This window comes from Thamnophis sirtalis, unplaced genomic scaffold, assembly GCF_051295495.1.
Source record: "Thamnophis sirtalis isolate CommonGarterSnake01/CBP01778 unplaced genomic scaffold, rThaSir2_p1.2 scaffold_10, whole genome shotgun sequence".
Taxonomy (NCBI): Eukaryota; Metazoa; Chordata; class Lepidosauria; order Squamata; family Natricidae; genus Thamnophis; species Thamnophis sirtalis.
Genome location: NW_028261390.1, coordinates 20,047,806 through 20,068,826, shown reverse-complemented (window position 1 = coordinate 20,068,826; position 21,021 = coordinate 20,047,806). Strand labels below are relative to the sequence as shown.

Here is a 21,021-nt window from a genome sequence, read left to right as displayed (position 1 = left end):
GAGTCTCATTTTTTGGGGGGGGCAGGCAATAGACCGTGCTCACAAAACAGACTCAACGATCATGAGGGATCATGGGGGCTTGGACAACCTAGAGCTACACCGCTATAGTCAGACTTGAGCGTAGTACACAAAATTATCTTCTATAATATCCTAGCGGTCAACGACTACTTCAGCTTCAGCCTTAATGATACAAGAGCACACAACAGATACAAACTCAAAGTAAACCGCTCCAAACTCGATTGCAGAAAATACGACTTCAGCAACAGAGTGGTCAATGCCTGGAATGCACTACCTGACTCTGTTGTTAACATCTTTTAAACCCCCAAAACTTTAACCTTAAACTATCTACTCTTGACCTCACCCCATTCCGAAGAGGTCTGTAAAAGGGGGCGTGCATAAGCACACCATCGTGCTACTGTCCCTGTCCTACTATCCCCATTTATCCATCCCCATTTCATTCATATTCATGTTTATTCTTATACCTATTATCTTGTAAACCACTGACTAATTAAATAATTAAATAAAAAATTAAAAACCTGATCTGGCTTCACACCTTGGATAAGCCTAGCAACTGAATTTCAACACAGTGGGTGAACACTTTCTACGGGTTTAGGGCTATATTTTACTTATTTTATATCCATTTATTTGTGCCGTTTTTTCATGAGTCCATGTCTTATGTCTATACTGACAGTACTTGTTTCCTTGTACTTGTTGACAAATCCATAAATCAAGCAAGCAAGCAAGCAAGCAAGCAAGCAAGCAAGCAAGCAAGCAAGAAAGAAAGAAAGAAAGAAAGAAAGAAAGAAAGAAAGAAAGAAAGAAAGAAAGAAAGAAAGAAAGAAAGAAAGAAAGAAAGAAAGAAAGAAAGAAAGAAAGAAAGAAAGAAAGAGAAAGATGCCTGGCAGACCTGGCCAACAGTTTCCCGATGCGACCACTGGCGGCGTCCTTCTCCTCGCCTCCTTAGTTAGGAGCGTCGCAGCCAATCCGCTTTCCCTAGCAACGGCGCCCGGTTGACATTAGCAACGGTTCTCGCAAAGCGGTGAAGCGTCCCAGCAAAGGCGAAGCGGCGGCAAACCCCGCGCTCGCCACCTTTACCCAATGGCCGAACCCCCCGAAGAGCAGCCGGAGCCCCAAGATGAAACGCCCGGAGACTCCAACGTGCCCGATGCAGACGGGGTCCCCGAAGAGGGTCAGCCGCCGGGGCCGGACCAGGGTCAGATTCAGCCCCAGCAAAGCGCCGTCTACCAGCCCGAGCAGCCTCGGCTTAGCGTCTACGACCAGCAGCAGGAAGGCAAAGGCAACGTCTACCAGCCCCAGCAAGCCAGAGGCGCCCTCTTTCAAGCGAGGGGCACCACGCCGGATTCGAAGGGCGGCGTGTCTTGGCAGCAGCAGCCGACGGGGAGGGCGAACCCTCAGCAGCCTACCAGCTACGTGGATCAGAGGGCAGGGGGCAGTTTCCAAGCCACGACGTCCAGGAGCAGCCAGATGCTGCAGTCGGACACCCACGGCCCTTACCAACCCCATGAACCGGGCTTCCTCTCCCAGCTGAGGATGATGAATATGTACGAAGACCAGGTTCCAGATCCGGGTCCTCGGATACTGGCGATCAAGAATGCAAAAGCCTATCTGTTGCGGACCAGCGTCAAAACGGGCGTCAGCTTGTGAGTTAGCAGAGGGATAGGAGCAACAAAAAAAAACCCCTCGGCTAAGGAAACCTGCACCCGGAGGCGCCAGTTGGTTTGCCGGAGGGTGGGGGGGGGGAGAAATAAAAATTGCAGCGTTGGGTTCCCCTACCATGCTCCGTTTAAGTTTGGTGGTTGTGGGAAGCCAGCCATTGTGAGCTTTGCAGCAAACAGCAGTACTTAAACCAGAGTTTAAGGCAGAGGTCTTCAAACTTGCCAAACGTTTAAGACTTGTGGACTTCAACTCCCAGAATTCTCCAGCCAGCATACCGATAGGGATAGGGTTAGGGAATAAGGATAGCTGGCTGGAGAATTCTGGGAGTTGAAGTCCACAAGTCTTAAAGTTGCCAAATTTGGTGACCCCTGGTTTTAACATATGAACTAACGGGAAGCCACCAAAAAAAGTATAAGAAATCTGAAGTTATGTACTGCAGAAAGCCTGATAGGACACTAGATGGCAGTAAAGAGCTGGAGGAAACCAGCCTTTTCTGTCGAGACCTGATATTTGCAATCTGATAAATTTGAAAAAACCGGTAACTCCAAGTTACAGAAGTTGATCTCGTTTTATCTCCAAGCCCTTTATTTTAAAAAATATTGCTCCCTCCCAGCTTTAAAAATGATAAAGAAGCACTGAGCTTTTGAATACTTCCAAGCTGAATAATAGTTTCCAGAGGTTGTCTTTGGATTGGTTTGCTTGAGTAAAACCTCTGAGTTGTGTGGCCTGTTTTAAAAATGCATTTTATAAGTCTATTAATCTTGGTGGCAAATATTTGCATCGCTGCTAAATGACAGCAAATAATTTTCAATATTCTTTTACTGATATTTAGATTTTTGAAACCCTAAATTTATTATGGTGCATATGAGGATTGTGCCATAAGAAATTTAGCTCACTTTATTGGATGCATCAACTATTATCTTAAGATTTGGATCACAGACCATAAAGCAGGGGTGAAATTCAGCAGGCTCTGACAGGTTCTGGAGAACCAGTAGCGGAAATTTTGAGTAGTTAACTGGCAAATACCACCTCTGTCTGTTTTTTGCAGTATCCTTTTGCAGTAAGATTTTGCAATATCCTTTCCCTGCCACGCCTACCAGGCCACGACCATAGTACCAGTAGTAAAAAAAATGAATTTCACCACTGTCATAAAGCCTTGTAACATTTATTTACAATTACATATATATTATATGTTTTGTATGGGAGCTCAATGCAGTGTACATAATGCTCCCACTTATTTTTTTTCTCCCTTTGAGATCAATTGGACCGGGACAAAAATTTTGTCCAAAAGTCAACCCATGTTCCTGTGATGGAGGGTGAACTAAAACTGGTCCATGCTCTGAGCCCAGCATCTTAACTTAAACTTAATGGTTCCACCACAAAACCGTGTTCGACTAAAGCGCGCTCGACGAAACTGCGTACCTGACGTCATCACAGCGTGACGAAAAAAGCACGCTGTGAGCGCTAAACCTAAAATTAACCCCTAAACCTAAACCTAACCCCCCGAAACCTAACCCTAAACCTAACCCTAAACCTAACCCTTAACCTAACCCTAAACCTAACCCTAACCCTTAACCTAACGCTAAACCTAACGCTAACCCTTAACCTAACGCTAAACCTAACCCTAACCCTTAACCTAACCCTAAACCTAACCCTAACCCTAACCCTAACCCTTAACCTAAACCTAAACCTAAACCTAAACCTAACCCTTACCTTAACGTGAATCGGCTTGCTTTCAAAGCACTTTTTAAAGCGCCCTTTTTTCTCCGCGGTCACTGTTGTCACGCTGTTGATGACGTCAGCGACGCGCTTTAATCGGGTGCGCTTTAGTGGAACGCGGTTTTGTCGTGCCACGAAACTTAATAAACCTAATAAAGTTCATTATATCTCCAAGTTGTCATAGATTTTCTTCTTTGACAAATGGTTGGTTTTAAAGCTAACGAAGTAGCATGGGAGAGAAATGAGCCAGTGATGAGTGGTAGTAGCTGGTTAATAGCAATTTTTTTCATAATTGCATAGATATGACCATCTTTCTGACATGTTATCAAAGATTCTGGAAGAGCGGCCTGAAAATCCAGCAGATATAATCGAGAACATCAGTAAGGATATAAAGTGTGCTCGATTCCAAAAGAAATTGGACACCCTCCGGGATGAATTTGAAAAACATCCAACATTTGAATTGGCTGAAATATACAAAACTCTCTTCCAAAGGATTGGCGGTGGAGATGGCGCAGATCAAGAACCAGAAGAGGAATTGGTGAGTCAGTCCAATACAAATAGTCCTTCATTTACAACCAGAATGGAGCCCAAAATGTACATTGCTAAGTAAAACATTTGTTAAATTAATTTTGCCCCATTTTTGCCCTATTTTATGAAGGTACATGCTACAGTGTTGTAGAAAGGAGATTGATAAATAGACAAAAGACAGGCAAATGTTGTACAGGTATTCCTCGATTTAGAAACACAATTGAGCCAGGGGTGAAATCCAGCAGGTTCTGACAGGTTTTGGGGAACCGGTAGCGGAAATTTTGAGTAGTTCAGGGAACTGGCAAATGCCACCTCTGGCCGGCCCCAGAGTGGGGTGGGAATGGAGATTTTGCAGTATCCTTCTCCTGCAAGCCCAAGCCATACCCACCAAGCCACACCACGCCACCAAGCCACTCCCACAGAACCAGTAGTAAAAAAAAATTTGAATTTCACCACTGAATTGAGCCCAAAATTTCCGTTGTTAAGTGAGACGTTTGTTAAGTAAGTTTTGTCCCATTTTACGACCTTTCTTGCCACAGTGGTTAAGTGAATCATTGGAATTGTTAAATTAGTAACACAGTTGTTAAGACAATCTGGCTTCCCCATTGACTTTGTCAGAGGATTGCAGAAGATGGTTAGGGTTGCAACCATCATAAATCAAGCATATGAACCAGTTGCCAAGCATCCAAATTTTGATCATGAGCCTACAGGGATGCTACAATGGCCATAAGTGTGAAGAATGGTCATAAGTCACTTTTTTCAGTGCTGTTATAACTTCAGAAAGTCACTAAATGAACAATTGTAAGTCAAAAACTACTTCTATCAGTATATCTCAAGCAGATACATATTCATTCACAGATACGTTACATTAGGGATGGAGATAAATGTGGGATTTTCTCCATAATTTTCATCAACCATTTGATGGAGTTTGCATTATGGGTTGATCATAAGTTTCATAAACTATTTGGTATGTTTGTGCCATGCTGGTCAGCTTGATCAAAAGCAAATTATCCAATTAACACAATGAAATATTCAGGTAGCATTGTAGTCTTACACATAGTAATTTTTTAGACTGTTCACTGCAACAAACATTACATGGGAGGAAAATTTCAAGGCCACGTATTACTTGTGAGTGAATCCTATTAAATTCAGTGTTAAATTATAAATGTGTTGAGGATTGCTCCATTAAGAATAAATGCTTACATATAGTGAAAGACGATTCCTTTATTATGCTCCCTAATAGAAGGTTTTCCTCTTTAGCCAGAAACTCCTCTACCCAATGTAATGGAGACAGCCTACTATTTTGAACAGGCTGGGATTGGTTTGAGCTCAGAAGAATACTACCACATATTCCTTGCCCTCAAGCAACTGATTGCCACTCATCCAATCCAAACATGTCGCTTCTGGGGCAAACTCTTAGGTATTGAAGCCAACTATATTGTAGCTGAAGTTGAATTCCGTGAAGGAGAAGAAGAGGAAGAAGCAGAGGAAGAAGAAACTGCCGAGGAAGGACTAAAAGAGGGAATCGAGGGCAGGGATGAAGAAGATGAAGATGAAGAAGAAAAAGATGAGCCACCAAAACCCAACTACAAGCCGCCACCCGTAATACCAAAAGAAGATTATCGGACCGGTACTAATAAATTCTCTTACTTTGTTTGCAATGAACCAGGCAGACCTTGGGTGAAATTACCCCAGGTGACCCCTACTCAGATCGTGAATGCTAGGAAAGTTAAGAAGTTCTTAGTGGGAAAGTTAGATGCTCCTGTTGTGAGTTATCCACCTTTCCCAGGCAGTGAGGCTAATTATCTCAGGGCCCAGATTGCCCGCATTTCAGCAGCAACACAGGTCAGTCCACTTGGATTTTATCAGTTTGGAGAAGAAGAAGGGGATGAAGAGGAAGAAGGCGGAGCTGGGAGAGACAGTTATGAGGAAAATCCTGACTTTGAACCCATTCCTGTGCCAGAGTTGCTGGATACCCTTTCGAACTGGGTGCATCATGTACAGAATATTTTAAAACAGGTACGCTGAGCAAAATCTGCACTTATTGCTAAGTGATGTCAAAAAAATAATAATCAAAACCGCTGTACAGGTTTAGTGCCTATCAATTGCAACTCTAGTAATTTTTATTTTCTTAACACATTTTATAGGGGGGGGGGGGGGACTTCTACCGTAAATTTTTTCCATCGTTGAAATTAATGAACAAGCATGGAAAGTTTTATTGGTGGTATAAGTTCTCTACGTGATCAATAAAAACATAAGAAAACCAGTCCAAAATAACCTCTTTTCTGCTTATGTTTTTCAAGCATGCATACTAAAAATAGCAGTTAGAGCAAATAGCAGTTAGACTTATATACCGCTTCATAGGGCTTTCAGCCCTCTCTAAGCGGTTTACAGAGTCAGCATATCGCCCCCACAGTCTGGGTCCTCATTTTACCCACCTCGGAAGGATGGAAGGTTGAGTCAACCTTGAGCTGGTGAGATTTGAACTGCTGAACTGCAGATAACAGTTAGCTGAAGTGGCCTGCAGTACTGCACCCTAACCACTGTGCCACCTCGGCATCAGAGATGTTATAATAGTGCTGGAAATAATACATTTTTGTCAAAAAGCCACCAGTTCCCTAATCTCTCGGTATTTATGTATATACTGTAGATCCTTCTACTGATATGATCTGCATCTCACCTGTTACTTGCATTACACTGTTAATAATATGGAACAGGTGTAAAATTCTGCTAGGAAATAAGGACAGGACAATCAGTTTTTATTTAATTTAACTATGCTATGTAGTTTGTTTAAGTTCAGGGATTAGATAAATATTGATGTTCCTGGAAATTGACTATTTCTGCTCTATATTAAATCAATGAAAATATTATCAGAATGATGGCAATGGGATAATAATTATACATTGGGATAATAATTATACATCTACATAATGGTTTTATATAATTATCCTTAACGTAGATGACAAAGTATGCAATTAGATTTTTTTTCTTTGTTAAAATGTTTTTATTTTCCATTTTTCATTTTCATACAGTCACATATATACTGTGCATAACCAGGGCCATACAACATTAAACAATAATCACAGCAGGTTTTTGTAGTATTCAAAGTTAGGCAAAAATGTATGAGGGTCATAAATCTAAGCACCCACATTACCAGATCTGACTTTTGTGCAGCAATCATTACGTGAGCATTATGATCATTAAGTGAATCAATGCATTCCTATTAGTGCTTTTCGGCAGAAATCAGCCAAAAAGGATAGAAATCATTTTTTAAAAAAATTATAAATCACGGTCATGTGACTGAAGTGTGCTGCAACCAGCCACAATAGTGACCCTGTTGCTATATGACCACATGGGTGCAGCCATTAAAACTTCAGAACTAGTTCTTAATGGCTTGAGAGGGTTCCCGTTGTAACTTTGAAGTCGTTAAGTCAGGGGTGTCAAACTCAAGGCCAGGGGGCCGGATCAGGCCTGCAGGGTACTTAGCTCTGGCCCGCGGGACCACCCTGGAAACAGCAAAGGACCAACCCACAGTGCTTCTGCCAGCAAAAATGGGCTCCTAAGCTGCCACGGCCTCCTGCAACCCTCTGCCAGTGAAAATGGCCCTACCAAGCTCAGTTTTCGTTGGCAGAGGGTTGCAGGAAGCCGTGGCAGCCCAAAATGGAAGTTGGGAGCCTTCTTTTCTCTGGCAGAGCACTCGGGCCACCACAGGCGCCCCCCCACCCGACAGGAGTAACGTCAAGCTGCCAATGCCCACCCTGGCCCACTGAGGTTGAACACAACCCTGATGCGGCCCTCAATGAAATCGAGTTTGACACCCCTGCGTTAAGTGATCCATTGAGAGGGGATTACCCATATAACTGAAGGCAGTGAACATACCTTACACTCTTGCCTCTTATTCCCTCCCCCCCCAGTCACCACCCTGTGAGATGAAGTGGGCTGAGAGAGCCCAAAGTCACCCAGCCAGCCGCAATAAAAATGTGTCCACTTTGAAATAGGAAGTGTGATTGAAGATATTTCATAAATCTCGTATGCTTACCAAAACATTCCCGATTACATTTGTCATACATATATGACCAAAACTGTTCCACCCACTCAGGTATGGGGTGATTTTAAAATACCAGGCAGTTCACTGAAGGAGGAAAAGCCTGACAGAGGGGAGCTAAGATAATAGCGCAGGAGACATCCAGTGGAGAAACGGGTGACATATATGTGTCCTTGTAGGCAAATGAAAAAAGTCATTGACCTTGCTGACTCTGGTTTGTTTGGATGTAGGGGCGCTGTTCCTGGGTTAATCCCTATCAAAAATCAGAGGAAGAGGAGGAAGAGGAGGATGAAGAAGAGAAACAAGAGGAGCCTGAAGAGTTACAGGAAACAGGACCGCCTCTTCTCACACCACTCTCTGAAGATGCAGGTACTACAGCAAAAATCTCACCTGGCTGATTCTCTTTTCTTCTTAAGTTCTGGGAACATGGATTGTTTGGGCAGTGAGAAAGCAGACAATGGTTGGTGATGATTTTCTTAAATCAACTTATCACATGGTACATAATTAGACTTTTTAAATAGAAGGATGTATTTTGTCAGGGTTCCAAAAAACACCCCCCAACAAAATAAAACTCCGAGGCTTGTGGTTCCTCAAAGTTCCAATTTATTAGAGATGTGGCATGTTGTCACTTCTGGGAAAACTCGCATCTGAAAGCTTCCAGGTTTTCCCACCTAGTTGAAAGTTCAAGATCCTGCCCCAACACTCACAAGTCCATCACATGGTCCAATCTTCCACTGCCACAAAGACAGATTCCTCCCATTCACATCCGGACAGGTGCAGAGACAAAGGCGACCTTGACTTTCTAAAAAGAATGTTATTATGGCTACACATCACCCAACTCCATATAATCCCCCCTCCCATTTTCCCACAATAGAAAGTAAACAGTAGAAAGTGTGGCAGGCCTGAAATCTAAAAAGAAATGATGGCTTGCAGGACTGACATATTTTCCTACATACAGGACTATGGCTTCTGATCTTTTTTCTGTAAGTTTATCCTCACACCATAATTTGGTACAAAACATTTCTGATATCCCAAAATCGCTTTGTTCTTAACAGATATTCAAAATATCTCTCCATGGTCTTCTGATGCTTCAACACATTTAGTTCCTCAATATGCCCTCGCTGTCCTTCAATCTAACCTGTGGCCTGGAGGATACTCCTTTGCTATTGGAAGGTAGGCAATAAGGATCAATGTAATGTTCTGATTATTTCCAATTATAAAATCTCTGCTCTGTAATTTTCCATCTTAATCAATGGTTGATTTTACTTATTTATAGAGAAGTGACAAGACACTGTTTTTATACAGTTTTCACTAAACTCAAGCCAGTGGGATCTACTGAGAACTGCAAACGTTCATCTGTTCCACGACAAAATTTGGGATCGAGCCCCGCAATTTGTTATCCATGAATATAACACAATGCATCCTTTAGGCCTTTCTTTTTCAAGCTATAAATGGTAGCACTGATCAGTTAGAAACAAATTAAGAAACATGGGATTCACTCTCTGTCCCATCAGCAAGATAACTCTCTGAAAACAGAACAGGATGGGATGGAATTTGCTGTGGATGCAACCTTCAAAATAGGTTGCATCCAGTCAAGATTTACAGAGGAAAAAAATCCAGGGAAAAAACCTCCAGTAAACCTCCCTATGGGTTAAGGTAGAGAGCAGGGAAGATTACTTTGACAGAGATATGCAGAAGGTGTTGGCGGGTCAGAGCCTGGTGCCGAAGCCAATGATGGACGCCAGACACGAGATGCAAGTTTTCTGATTGCTTTTTATTGGAGTACTCCAAGGAAAAAGAGCACCTGGCCAAAAGGCCAAGAACCAAGGATTAAGAAAGCTTTATACATTTTCACTAAAGGAGAAGGTGGGAGAAGGTGAAATAATAAGAACTATCATCTAATAAACATTTTAGTAATAATTCTACAATTTGTTCTATTGGTCTCTAGCTGTCCTTATTCCTAAGCCTTGGCTAATGAATGCCCCAGGAGTTATCTAATACACATTTCATTTGCTGCCGGCTATCTCTATTCCTAACTTTTAGCCGAAGTCTGCAAGTTGACTAACTCCTTACTTTTTATCAGCTTTCTAACTATCCATAATTGCTACCAGAAAATATAGGCCAGTGTTTCTCAACTTTGGCATTCACTGGCTGGGGAATTCTGGGAGTTGAAGTCCAGACATCTCCAAGTTGCCAAGGTTGAGAAACACTGATATAGGCAGATCAATGCGCAAACTGGAAGTCCGTTCCCAAACTTCCGGTTTGCGCTTTGGGCGGTTTTTTGCCCTCTGGAGGCTTTAGGCAGATTCCCTGAAGCTTCTGGAGGGCGAAAAACAGCGGAAAATCATGGCCGAAATCAGCTGGAGCTGACAGGGCAACGCCTTGCATGCCCTCAGAAATTGCCACCTGTGCTACGCGTGCCACAAGGTTCGCCATCACGGTCCTAATTCATTGAACTATAAGGAGGAGGTTCAATGGAGACATACAAAATTCTGCTATCATGGCCAACCTCATTAAAAGTAATTTAGTCTTCCTGTGGAGTGGTTTCCTGGTCTAGTATTACCTCCTCCAGGCTTACCCCCTTCCCACCTTTTTTCTAATCATGACACAGAGGGGAGCACTGCCTATATTTTCCAATTACACTGACAAAACACCCTTAGATGTATCGTTATTAATTTATTTAGCGTGTGGCATGGATGTAACATTAGGGGAGATCTTGCATTTGTTGGTATGGAACTGGAAAGAATTGCAGAAGCCATGATTTTCCTACCTATTCTTTCCAACCGAACATAGTGCAGGGAACAAATGATATAAAATGGTCAGAAATTATTGCCTTGCATTCACCAGCACAACCACCTTCTGAAAACTGAACAGAGTGGGACCAAATTTGGTATGAAGCTGGCTAAAGAAAGTTTAGATTTTTAACGATCAGACTGAATTGAGGGAGTCAAGAAAGAATCCAGGAAAACAGAATTCAATGAATCGCAATGGAAGAGGGACACTTTTGTTCTAAGTCTCCCCCCTTCCCAGGCATGTGAATTAGCCTGGATGAAGTATTAAGATGTGGAGACTCTAGAAAAAGTGCAGAGAAGAGCAACAAAGATGATTAGGGGACTGGAGACTAAAACATATGAAGAACGGTTGCAGGAATTGGGTATGTCTAGTTTAATGGAAAGAAGGACTAGGAGAGAGATGATAACAGTGTTCCAATATCTCAGGGGTTGCCACAAAGAAGAGAGAGTCAAGCTATTCTCCAGGGCACCTGAGTGATATTGCAAAGAATCCTCAGAGCCATTTTCTTCACACTTTCTTCAACTTGTTCACACTAAGGTCAAACTAAATGTACACCAACATAACATGTTTTGTTGACAGCTGCCAGTTGTGTAGACAGGGGAATACCACTCTATGTAGCGTTTAAAAAACTATAATCATGCATCTATTTTCGGAAAAGGGGCTTCTTTGAACTGAAGAAAATTTGAATAGATGTTCTGCAGTGTACACAGAATAGGCAAAGGAGAAAACCTTGTAAATATATACAGAGGATTAATTTTTCCCATTCAGATGAATTCCAGAAGTAAGGGTCATGTTAGCTAGAAATTCTGAAGCTTGGAAGTCCCAACTTGATTGGGAAAGAGTGATATACATTGCTGGGAAAAGTAGAATGGAGGCTGCAGGAAAGAGGCATCACTAATTACCTGTAGATGTGCATTTTTAATAAAGTTTGAGTCTTCTGCTTTCTGTTTTAGGAAATTTGATAACATTTATATTGGCTGGGGTCACAAATACAGTCCAGAAAACTTCATCCCTTCATTGCCACCTCCAGTGCAGACCGAATATATTATTGGACCTGAAGTCAGTGAGGGACTTGATCCAACTGTGGAAGAAGAGCTGGCACTCAAGGTTGCACAGGAAGAGGCACTGGAAGCAGAAGAAATGGAGGAAGAGGAAGAGGAAGACGAGGATGAGGACGATTAAGCTCCAAAATACTGTTATAATAGTTTTTGTTAAGGATAAACTTTTCTAAAAATGTATTCTGATAAACACTGTATTGTATAATACATTGGTTATTTGTAGTACTTTTGATGAGTAAATCAAAAATAAAACACTAATAGCATTTTTTTAAAAGCAGTTTGGAATAGCAATAAATCTCAATTTTGAATTAAATTTGTTTCCAGCAGTTTTACTATATCACCAAAACAAAAAAGAGTAGTTTAATAGCTTATTAATTACTTTATTTCAATAAGGAAACAATTTCTTACATATGGAACTGGTGGCAATCTTAGATAACTCACAAACCTTGTTTAAAACAAGATGCAATACAACAAAACGGCGATACTGTATGTTCATAAGCCAGTTTTTCACAAAGATGAGATATCAATATCAGAGCTGCTTAGGCGAGAAGCAAAGAGAAAGTCCAGATGCCTCTTGAAAAAACACCTTTGGGACAATATAGTCCATATTATTCCAAAGAAAACATATTTTACACAAATCCTTGCCTTATTTTCCAAGCTCGTCATCTTGAACATATAAATCTTTGCCATTCCTTTCTTGCTTCCAAACATAATTCACAATCAAGTTAAATGTTTTGACTACCTTACAAGGTTACTTCTGATTACCCATCTAATTACAACAGCATTTCAGTCTGACCTGTTATGCTGATGTAACTGATTTGGCCTTCTGGTTCTCTGCATCACGCAATCCCAAACCATGCTAAATCAAACCATGATGCTTTACACTGACCATGGCTAAGCATGATCAATTGGAACACTTGGGAATACTGCATCCAGTTTTGGTTGCCATGATGTAGAAAAGATGTGGAGAGACTAGAAAGAGTGCAAAGAAGAGCAACAAAGATGGTTAGGGGACTGGAGGCTAAAATATATGAAGAATGGTTGCAGGAACTGGGTATGTCGTGTTTAATAATGTAGGAAGTTATCACCCAGCCGTCTCCCAGAAAAATGAAATATCCTAGGAAATATTGAAAAGGCAGAATATTTCTCTGGATGTGAAAAGGAAGAAACATGTTTTAAAAAACAGAATAGTTCCCTGCAGCTTCCTGCCTATTCCCCTTTGTCAATGAGCCATTAAAGAAGAACAATAGAAAGAAGGACTAGGGGAAACACGATAGCAGTGTTCCAATATCTCAGGGCTTGTCACAAAGAAGAGGGAGTCAAACTATTCTCCAAGGCACCTGAGATTAGACGAAGAAGCAATGGGTGGAAACTAATCAAGGAGAGAAGCAACTTAGAACTAAGGAGAAATTTCCTGGCAGTTAGAACAAGTAATCAGTGGAAAATTTGCCTCCAGAAGTTGTGAATGCTGCAACACTGGAAATTTTTAAGATGTTGGATAACTATTTTTCTGAAACGGTATAGGATTTCCTGTCTAGGCAGGGGGTTGGACTATAAGACCTCCAAGGTCCCTTCCAACTGATATTCTATTCTATTTTCTATGCTCTATTCTATTCTATTAATTAACAAAGCCATTGTTTGTAAATTGGCAGCTGACAAAAGGAGTGGAGACGCTATCTGAACCATCCCGCAAACTGGAGCATCATTAAGACTGAAAGATAACGAGCTGGAGTCCCAGGGATTTCCTGGCACTTCCTTGTTGCTTTCTGGTCAACGCGACAAAAGCGGCTCCCGCGCTGAAAACCATCAAAAGGGCTCCCGTTTTGCAGGGTTTAAACCCAAGTACTCCTTCGACCAATCAGCACCCGCCTTCCCGTTTCTTCGTCCTTCTAAGGCCCGCCTTTTTAACTCTATCCCTACCGCCGCTTTTTTTTATTTTTTAAAAAAAGGCAAATAATGCGAAATAGAAATGCATATATCATCACTCATTTTTCACACTTTTACTCACAGGAATAAAAGCGACCGGAATCCGTGAATCATGGATTTCTCATCTAATAAGGATGAATTACATCCCTTTTCTTCCTTACCACCCCTCAAGAGCTTGGATGCATTCGCCCTTTGCGACACGGACCCTCTATGGAATAATGGTTCAGTCCGCCTTGGGAGGAAATGAGTCTTGCCTCGCCAACCGACCAATCGGAAGAGCCCGAGGACAAAATTCAAATACTGAAGCACAATTTAAAAAGATACGTCCTAAGAAGCCAGGCGAGATGATGGAAGAAGGCGGCGTTACCGTTTGTGTGCGAGTGCGGCCACTTATTGCCAGGTGGTTTTATTTTTGTTACTATGTTTAGATGTGTTTAGATAACCAATTTCGTTGTATTTAAGTACAATGACAATAAAGATTATACTTATATGGGTTGCCGCTGGTTGCCTTTTTATATTTGCTATTTCGGGGTCTTTGATCGTCAGTTTTGTAGCCCCGGTTTTCCTCCAATTCAGTGTAGCATTTGTAGGATTCTTCTTTCCGATTTTCCCTTTTAATATGGAACTTATGAAAGTAAGTTAAACGGAGAGGCAGAGGAGGAAGGAACGGACTTTATCAAATATATACAGGGAGGGGATAAAATGGTGGGGGGGGGCAGCATCTCCCTTCCAGAGGTCAGTATTAATATTAACTATGATCTGGATGATTTGAATTCAGGTCTGACCTATCTGTTCCATCTAGTTTTCCTGAAAATGCTTCTCTGTTTGAAATGCACCCATTATGGAGAAAATATTATCTAGTTATTAAGAATCAGCACAGTCTTGAATGGCCCCTAATCAATCTAAAGTGCACCAGAAGACTCCTAATTATTCCCATTTATAATTGGGTAAAACTGTGCACATTTCCTCATGTTAATTTACATCCCAACTAAAGAGTGTAGTGTGTATTTTCCAGAAGCGTTGATGTCAGAAATTACAAACTTTGTACCTGGGTGAGATCCACCAACTTTTAAAGCTCATTAAGGGGCATATCAAGTTTTAGGGGAAACGTTTCTCTTTATTCCTGAAGTCATCAACTGACTTGAAAACCTGGAATCATTTTTTTAGGGAAAAGGAAGACCTGGATGAAAAAGGCCAAGTTTCATGGAAAAGTGAAGACTGCACAGTATCACAAACAGATGGAACCAGGTCATTTGTCTTTGGTAAGCCCTTGATAACTCCTGAAATGAGTATTTGTGTGGATTTCAGCATGAGTATATGTAAAGTAAGAGGAGAATTTACAAATGGAATGTCTTGATTAATTAAAAAAAGCCATATTAAATGTAGGAACTCACCCTCTTCATCTTTGTGCATTTTCTATGTGTGTAGCCAGGGGTGGGCTTCAAAAAGTTTAGCAAGGGCAACCCACCCCTGTGTTGCAAACTGATTATTATTATTTTTTTGTAGGAGAAGCATTGAATATGATTCATTGTTTCAGTAATCTGTAACCCAATCTGTTTCTCTGGTGGCTAAAGGTGGCATATATGATGGGAAGATGCCACTCTTCTTTCTGTGCTCAGAACAATGACTCTTGTAAATGTATGGATGAATAATAATACTTCGATTTGTTAAGTTGTGTTGCATGCACTGCTATATCTTCTGCTGCTATTGTTCATGCTACATTCAATAATTAACTTTCATTTTTACCTCCAAGAAGTAACTGGTTTTGGGGGGGGATCTATTAGCCCTAAAAACCAGGAGACTATGAATCCTAGATTTGATTTTGGCACAAAGGTTGTTTGGGTGCCACTGGCCTTTCTTAGCCCAATCCATCTCACAGTGTTGTCATTGTGGAGAAAAGAATGGTAGATAAGATAGGATCAGTAGGTTTGCCTACTGATGGCGAGACAAAAAGCTAATTAATAAAAAAGATGAGTTATTTTCCTTCTTGATGCTTAAACATCAGAACAGCCCTTCTTGGAAAATGGTAGATTTTTATAGAGACCATCATTTTGGTCAGAGGTCTTCAAACTTGGAAACTTTAAGAAGTTTGTGAACTTCAATTCCCAGAATTCTCCAGCCAGAGAACTTTGGGAGTTGAAGTTCACAGGTCTTAAAGTTGCCACGTTTGGTGACCCCTGATTTTGGTGATACATATATTACTTTTCTCCTTGCTGGGCAACCTAGTCCCTTGAGTTTTGCCAGTTAACATCATAACTTGCAATACTCATTGTTCTGTTCTCTTTTCAGCAAATTTTTAAACTTACAAATGAGATTTTCCTGTTTGTTCTTTACGTTTTTATCTCGTTTGGATTTTCTGCTCTGAAACTGCTTTCATTTTTCAGTAGTTCCTTTTCTGGAAATTTTCAGATCATATTTGTTGTTCTGTCTCTGGTGAATTTTCTTACATTTTCCTTTGTCCCCAGAAAGATGAATACAGTGCATTTCCTAGGTTATATTCAGAATAAAAAATTGAATGTATAATAATTAAACATGACACTGTATGGATAATACTCGTATTTAGCATAAATCAAATAAACTATATTTGCTATAGCTAATACCTATCATACAGGTCATTCACAATTGTTGCTCAATATTGGCATACTACATCCTCAAGCAATTGGTTTAGGAAGGTTGAATGTGCAAAAGCTGCTTCAGCTTACAAAGTACTGATGGTCCTTGACTTACCATAGTTGAGCCCAAAATTTGTTTTTAAGGAAGACAATTAAGTGAGTTTTGCTCTATTTTATGATGTTCCTTAAAACAGTTGAGTAAATAGTTGCAGTTGTTAAGTTAGTAACACAGGTGAATCTGGCTTCCCATTGACTTTGTTAGAAGATCACAAAAAGGGATCACATGACCTCAGGACACCGCAACTCTCTGTTCTGATGTAGGCTTCCTAAGAGCATGAAGCAAACTCCTTGTCCTGAGAAAAATCCCTTTTATTAATTTCCTGTAAATTCTGCTCGTTCACATCCAGCAAAGTGTCAAGGGAGGATTTATAGTCACAGTCCTTATCTGGCTTGGAGAGCTGACAGGCCGATATCTGCAAGGACTTGGCAAGGAGTCTCAGAGAGTCACAAACCAATTAAACGAACTAATTGTCTCCTGCAAACTCCACTCCCCTTTTGCTCCTCTTTTATTTCCTCTGGGAGGGCCATTCATCGTCCACCTGTGAGCTTACTCCCAAATCGACCTCTGTCCTTTAGGTGTTCCCTTCATCTGGCAACACTGCGCATGCGCACACTGGGAGCAGACTCCAGCTGTTCATCTGCCTTACTGATATCTGACTCTGAAGGCAGCTGATAACTGGCATATGGCTCTGGCCCCCTCTCCGCCTCCATACAGAGCCCTCTTCAGAGCCTTCCCCAGACTCCAGGACTGGCCCATGTTCCTCCCCAACCTCCTCACTGTCTGAATCTGCTGCCAGCTCCGTTGGCCACTGGGAGGCCATAACACTGTCATAAATATGAGTCAGTTGTCAAGTGTCCATACTTTTGATCTTGTGACTGGGGGGTATGCTGCAACGGTCGTAAGTGTGAAAAATGGTCATGTCATTTTTTTCCAGTGTCATTGTAACTTCAAATAGTCACTAAATGAAAGGTTGTAAATAGAAGAATGCCTGTATTAGCCTGATGATTCTTTAGGGAACTGGGCACAGTGTCTACAAATTAATTTAATTGCTTTTTTTTTTTTTTGAAGATCGTGTGTTCCACTCTAACAACAGCACAAAGGAAGTCTACCAAGGTGTGGCTGCTCCTATTATCAAGTCGGCCGTTCAAGGATATAATGGTACTTTAAATAATAATCCTTGGGCATATTTGTGCAGGTGGCTATTAATTTGAACTAATCATCCTGCTTATTTCTAGGGACTATTTTTGCTTATGGTCAGACCGCTTCAGGCAAAACGTACACAATATTGGGTACCAAAGATGGTCCAGGTATCTTAGCCATGGCAATTAACGATGTCTTCAATACGATCTGCAGAGTAAGTGATTCTACTGAGTGTTTATATTTCAGCTACCCAAGGCTTTTGCAGAAATGGAGATGACTGGTATTGAAACTGCAGCTGAGCTCTTAGCTTCTTGCGCCAGCATTTTTCAGGCTGTATGTCATGATTCCCATTCCAAAGACTACAAGAAAACGAATGGAGGGTTATCAGAGAGACCCCACTCCCTCTGGTTTTCCATCTCCATGCAAAAATATGCTGAGTTCAAAGCAGCTTTCCAGAGCCCATTGTAGAAGATGTGAATGTTCTTTCGATTTAACACTATCTTTTAAAGGCGTAATCTGGGAGGCTTCTGTGTAAAGGTCTGGCTATCTGACCCAATCCGCAGTGTGCATAAAGGATTACTGGGGAAGAGAAGAGAGGCTGCAGTATATCAAGGGGGCTGCCAGGACCAAAAGCAAACTACAATATGCTCAGAACATTTATTGGGATGTGTGCTCATCTGCTCACAAAAAGTGAGCATAATAGCAATAGCAGACTTACCGTATTTGTCGGAGTATAAGATGCAGCGGAGTATAAGACGCACCATGATTTTGAAGAGGTAATTTTTTTAAAAAAGTTTCGCACTCTGCAGGCTTTGTTTTTTTGGAAAACGGGGGGGGGGGCATGCAGAGCTTTGGGAGGCTGGGGGCAGCCCACTTTTCACAAAACGGGGGGCATGCAAAGGCTTTGGAAGGCTTGTAGAGTGCTCCAGGGGGCAAAAACGGCCCTCTGCACATCCACTTTTGCAAAGGGAGCAGGGTTTTGGTAGGCCAAAAATGCGGTATTCAATATATAAGATGCACCCAGATTTTCACCCTCTTTTGGGGGGGAAAAGGTGTGTCTTATAAACTTTAAACTTTAATAGAATTTGTATGCCGCCCACTCCCTAGGGACTCTGGGCGGCTCACAACAAGTAAAAAGCATTTAAAACATTTAAAATTACAGAATTAAAATCAATACAACATCCATTCCATCAAATGGGGCTGGAAATTAGTCAACAGCCCCAGGCCTGCCGGAACAGCCAGGTCTTGGTCGCTTTACGGAAGGCCGGGAGAATGGTGAGGGTCCGGATCTCTGCAGGTAGCTTGTTCCACAAGGCCAGTGCAGCTACAGAGAAGGCCCTCCCTCGAAAAATATGGTACATACCACTTCACAGTGCTTTACAGCCCCCTCTAAGCGATTTACAGAGTCAGCACATTGCCCCCAACAATCTGGGTCCTCATTTTACTGACCTCTTTTACCGAAGGATGAAAGACTGAGTCAATCTTGAGCCTGGTGATATTTGAACTGTTGACAGCCGGCAGTCAGTAGAAGTAGCCTACAGTACTGCACTTTACACTATGCCACCAAGGCTTATATATAGTGAACATATTGGAAGGCTAGATAAAGAAATTTGGAGTAAAATCATTGGCTTGCTTTCAGATGTAATTAGCCGTACCTGGAAAATAATTTTGCATGAGTGCCCACAATACAAGTTGTCCTTGACTTATAACCATAATTGGGACTGGAACTTCCATTGCTAAGCAAGGCAGTTAAGTGAGCTGCCTATGATTTTGTGACCATTTTTTGCTGCAGTTGGTAAGCAAATATGGCTTCCCTCGTTGACTTTGCTTGCTGGGAAAGTCACAGATAGTGATCATCTGACCCCATTTTAAACTGCCAATTGCCAAGAGCGGGATAATGATGACCCTGGGGATGCTGTGATGGTTATAAGTGTGAGAATAGTCATAAGTCATTTTGTTAAGGTAATTTTGAAAGGTCAAATCAAGGTGTCAGGGTTCCGGTGGATACCCTAATTAAATCATGAGCCTTGAGCCAAGCTTCAAAAGAAATCCAGTTATACAGTCCAGAAATACAGGACTATCTGTATGCTTTTAAAATTCAAAATAACAGCTAAAAGCTTCTTTCACCAGGATTTTTAGTCGCATAGAAAGTGTAGAGTTTAAGTTCACTATCTAGGGGAGCACATTCTTGGGACTGTCACAAGTTGAGTTAAAAGCCTTTTTGACCACTTATGAAGAAGACCCTGTTATCAATGTATAAATTTATCTTTCTTTAGCCATGAGTCCTCTGCTGTTGGACTGTCATCCTCACTGACAGATGACTTGATGTAATTAGAGTTGTAATTTAACAAATAAAACATGTCTGGGAATGCACATAGGAAAGATTTATGATTAATGGCATTGACAATACAAATGTATCTGTGGAACAAGGTATCTTGAAAAGTATTGATGAATGTAATATCTCATAATTTTTAGATTCCAGATAGGGAATTCCTGCTCCGTATATCCTACATGGAAATTCATAATGAAACTATACAAGACTTGCTATGCAGCAACAATAGGAAAAAGAAGTCACTGGTTGTTCGCGAAGACATCAATGTAAGTATATGAGGCTGGAGAAATCCACACCTCTAGTGCTGCCTCTCCAGCAAGCCTCCCCATGGCAGCCATTCCTTCACTAGTCTCAATTATTCTTGGTTGTTCCTGGGCTGACCAGGGTTTTTTGAAGGTTTTGTTCATGGTTAAGTCAAAGTCAAACATTGACCCCAACTCTATATCAAGTACAAGGCACAATACTCACAACTGATAATGAATGTTGATTGGTATAATAATAATTGAATGTTTCTCTTCTAGAGGAATATCTATGTTGAAGATCTGAATGAAGAAGTTGTGGTTTCTCCAGAAGAGGTTATAAGCTGGCTGAAGAAAGGAGAAAGTAAGATTTGCTATTCATTAATGTTTTAAACGCATCAAGCATTATATGCAAATCTCAGAGTTCTAAATCCGTTAAAAGTCAAGCCTCCATGTCTGCAAATGAATACATACTATCTTCAATACACTTTTCTTTATTGTCTCCTCCCTACAGATGAATACTTCCCCATTCATACAACTTGTCTTTCTTGTCCATGTAGGCAACATGCTCACGTATGCTCACATATGCAGTTATAGCATTACATTTATTTATTGCTCCATAGTGGTTTAGAGCACTCTCTCGGCAGTTTACAGAGTTAGCATATTGCCCCCAACAATCTGCATCCTCATTTTACCAACCTTGGAAAGATGGAATTAATCTTGAGCCCGTCAGGATCGAACTCCAGAGTGTGGTCAGAGTTTGCCTGCAATACTGCATTCTAACTACTGCACCATCAGGGCTCCTATATAACTTTCTTTCTCCGTGCCTCAGGCACACATGCAAACATGTGCAAGCACATAGCAATGAAACCACTATGCTGAATTAAACAT

The 21,021-nt window shown here is 41.3% G+C and overlaps 2 protein-coding genes across 2 annotated transcripts in view; both read left to right on the top strand.

Annotated features, from left to right (window-relative positions):
* Nucleotides 1-1,031: 1,031 nt before the first annotated feature.
* On the top strand, nucleotides 1,032-12,133 carry RSPH6A (radial spoke head 6 homolog A). The gene is made up of 6 exons (XM_014064911.2): nucleotides 1,032-1,661; nucleotides 3,697-3,934; nucleotides 5,185-5,943; nucleotides 8,200-8,338; nucleotides 9,025-9,142; nucleotides 11,716-12,133. The coding sequence occupies exons 1-6, from the start codon at nucleotides 1,099-1,101 to the stop codon at nucleotides 11,942-11,944; spliced, it is 2,046 nt and encodes a 681-aa protein (XP_013920386.2). The 5' UTR covers nucleotides 1,032-1,098; the 3' UTR covers nucleotides 11,945-12,133.
* Nucleotides 12,134-13,964: 1,831 nt separating this feature from the next.
* The window catches only part of CENPE (centromere protein E), a 65,373-nt gene continuing 58,316 nt past the window's right edge, over nucleotides 13,965-21,021 (top strand). Inside the window, exons 1-6 of the mRNA XM_087723909.1 lie at nucleotides 13,965-14,114; nucleotides 14,876-15,008; nucleotides 17,488-17,577; nucleotides 17,655-17,773; nucleotides 20,035-20,157; nucleotides 20,413-20,494. Of these exons, the coding sequence (XP_087580035.1) occupies nucleotides 13,965-14,114; nucleotides 14,876-15,008; nucleotides 17,488-17,577; nucleotides 17,655-17,773; nucleotides 20,035-20,157; nucleotides 20,413-20,494 (697 nt within the window). The remainder of the gene's footprint in view (nucleotides 14,115-14,875; nucleotides 15,009-17,487; nucleotides 17,578-17,654; nucleotides 17,774-20,034; nucleotides 20,158-20,412; nucleotides 20,495-21,021) is intronic.

Bases quoted from the DNA above. Each gene is read 5' to 3' on its own strand.
- RSPH6A (XM_014064911.2), top strand. From the start codon at position 1,099: ATGGCCGAACCCCCCGAAGAGCAGCCGGAGCCCCAAGATGAAACGCCC. The intron at 3,935-5,184 runs GTGAGTCAGTCC...TTTCCTCTTTAG, and splicing joins AAGAACCAGAAGAGGAATTG to CCAGAAACTCCTCTACCCAA. The intron at 5,944-8,199 runs GTACGCTGAGCA...GTTTGGATGTAG, and splicing joins TACAGAATATTTTAAAACAG to GGGCGCTGTTCCTGGGTTAA.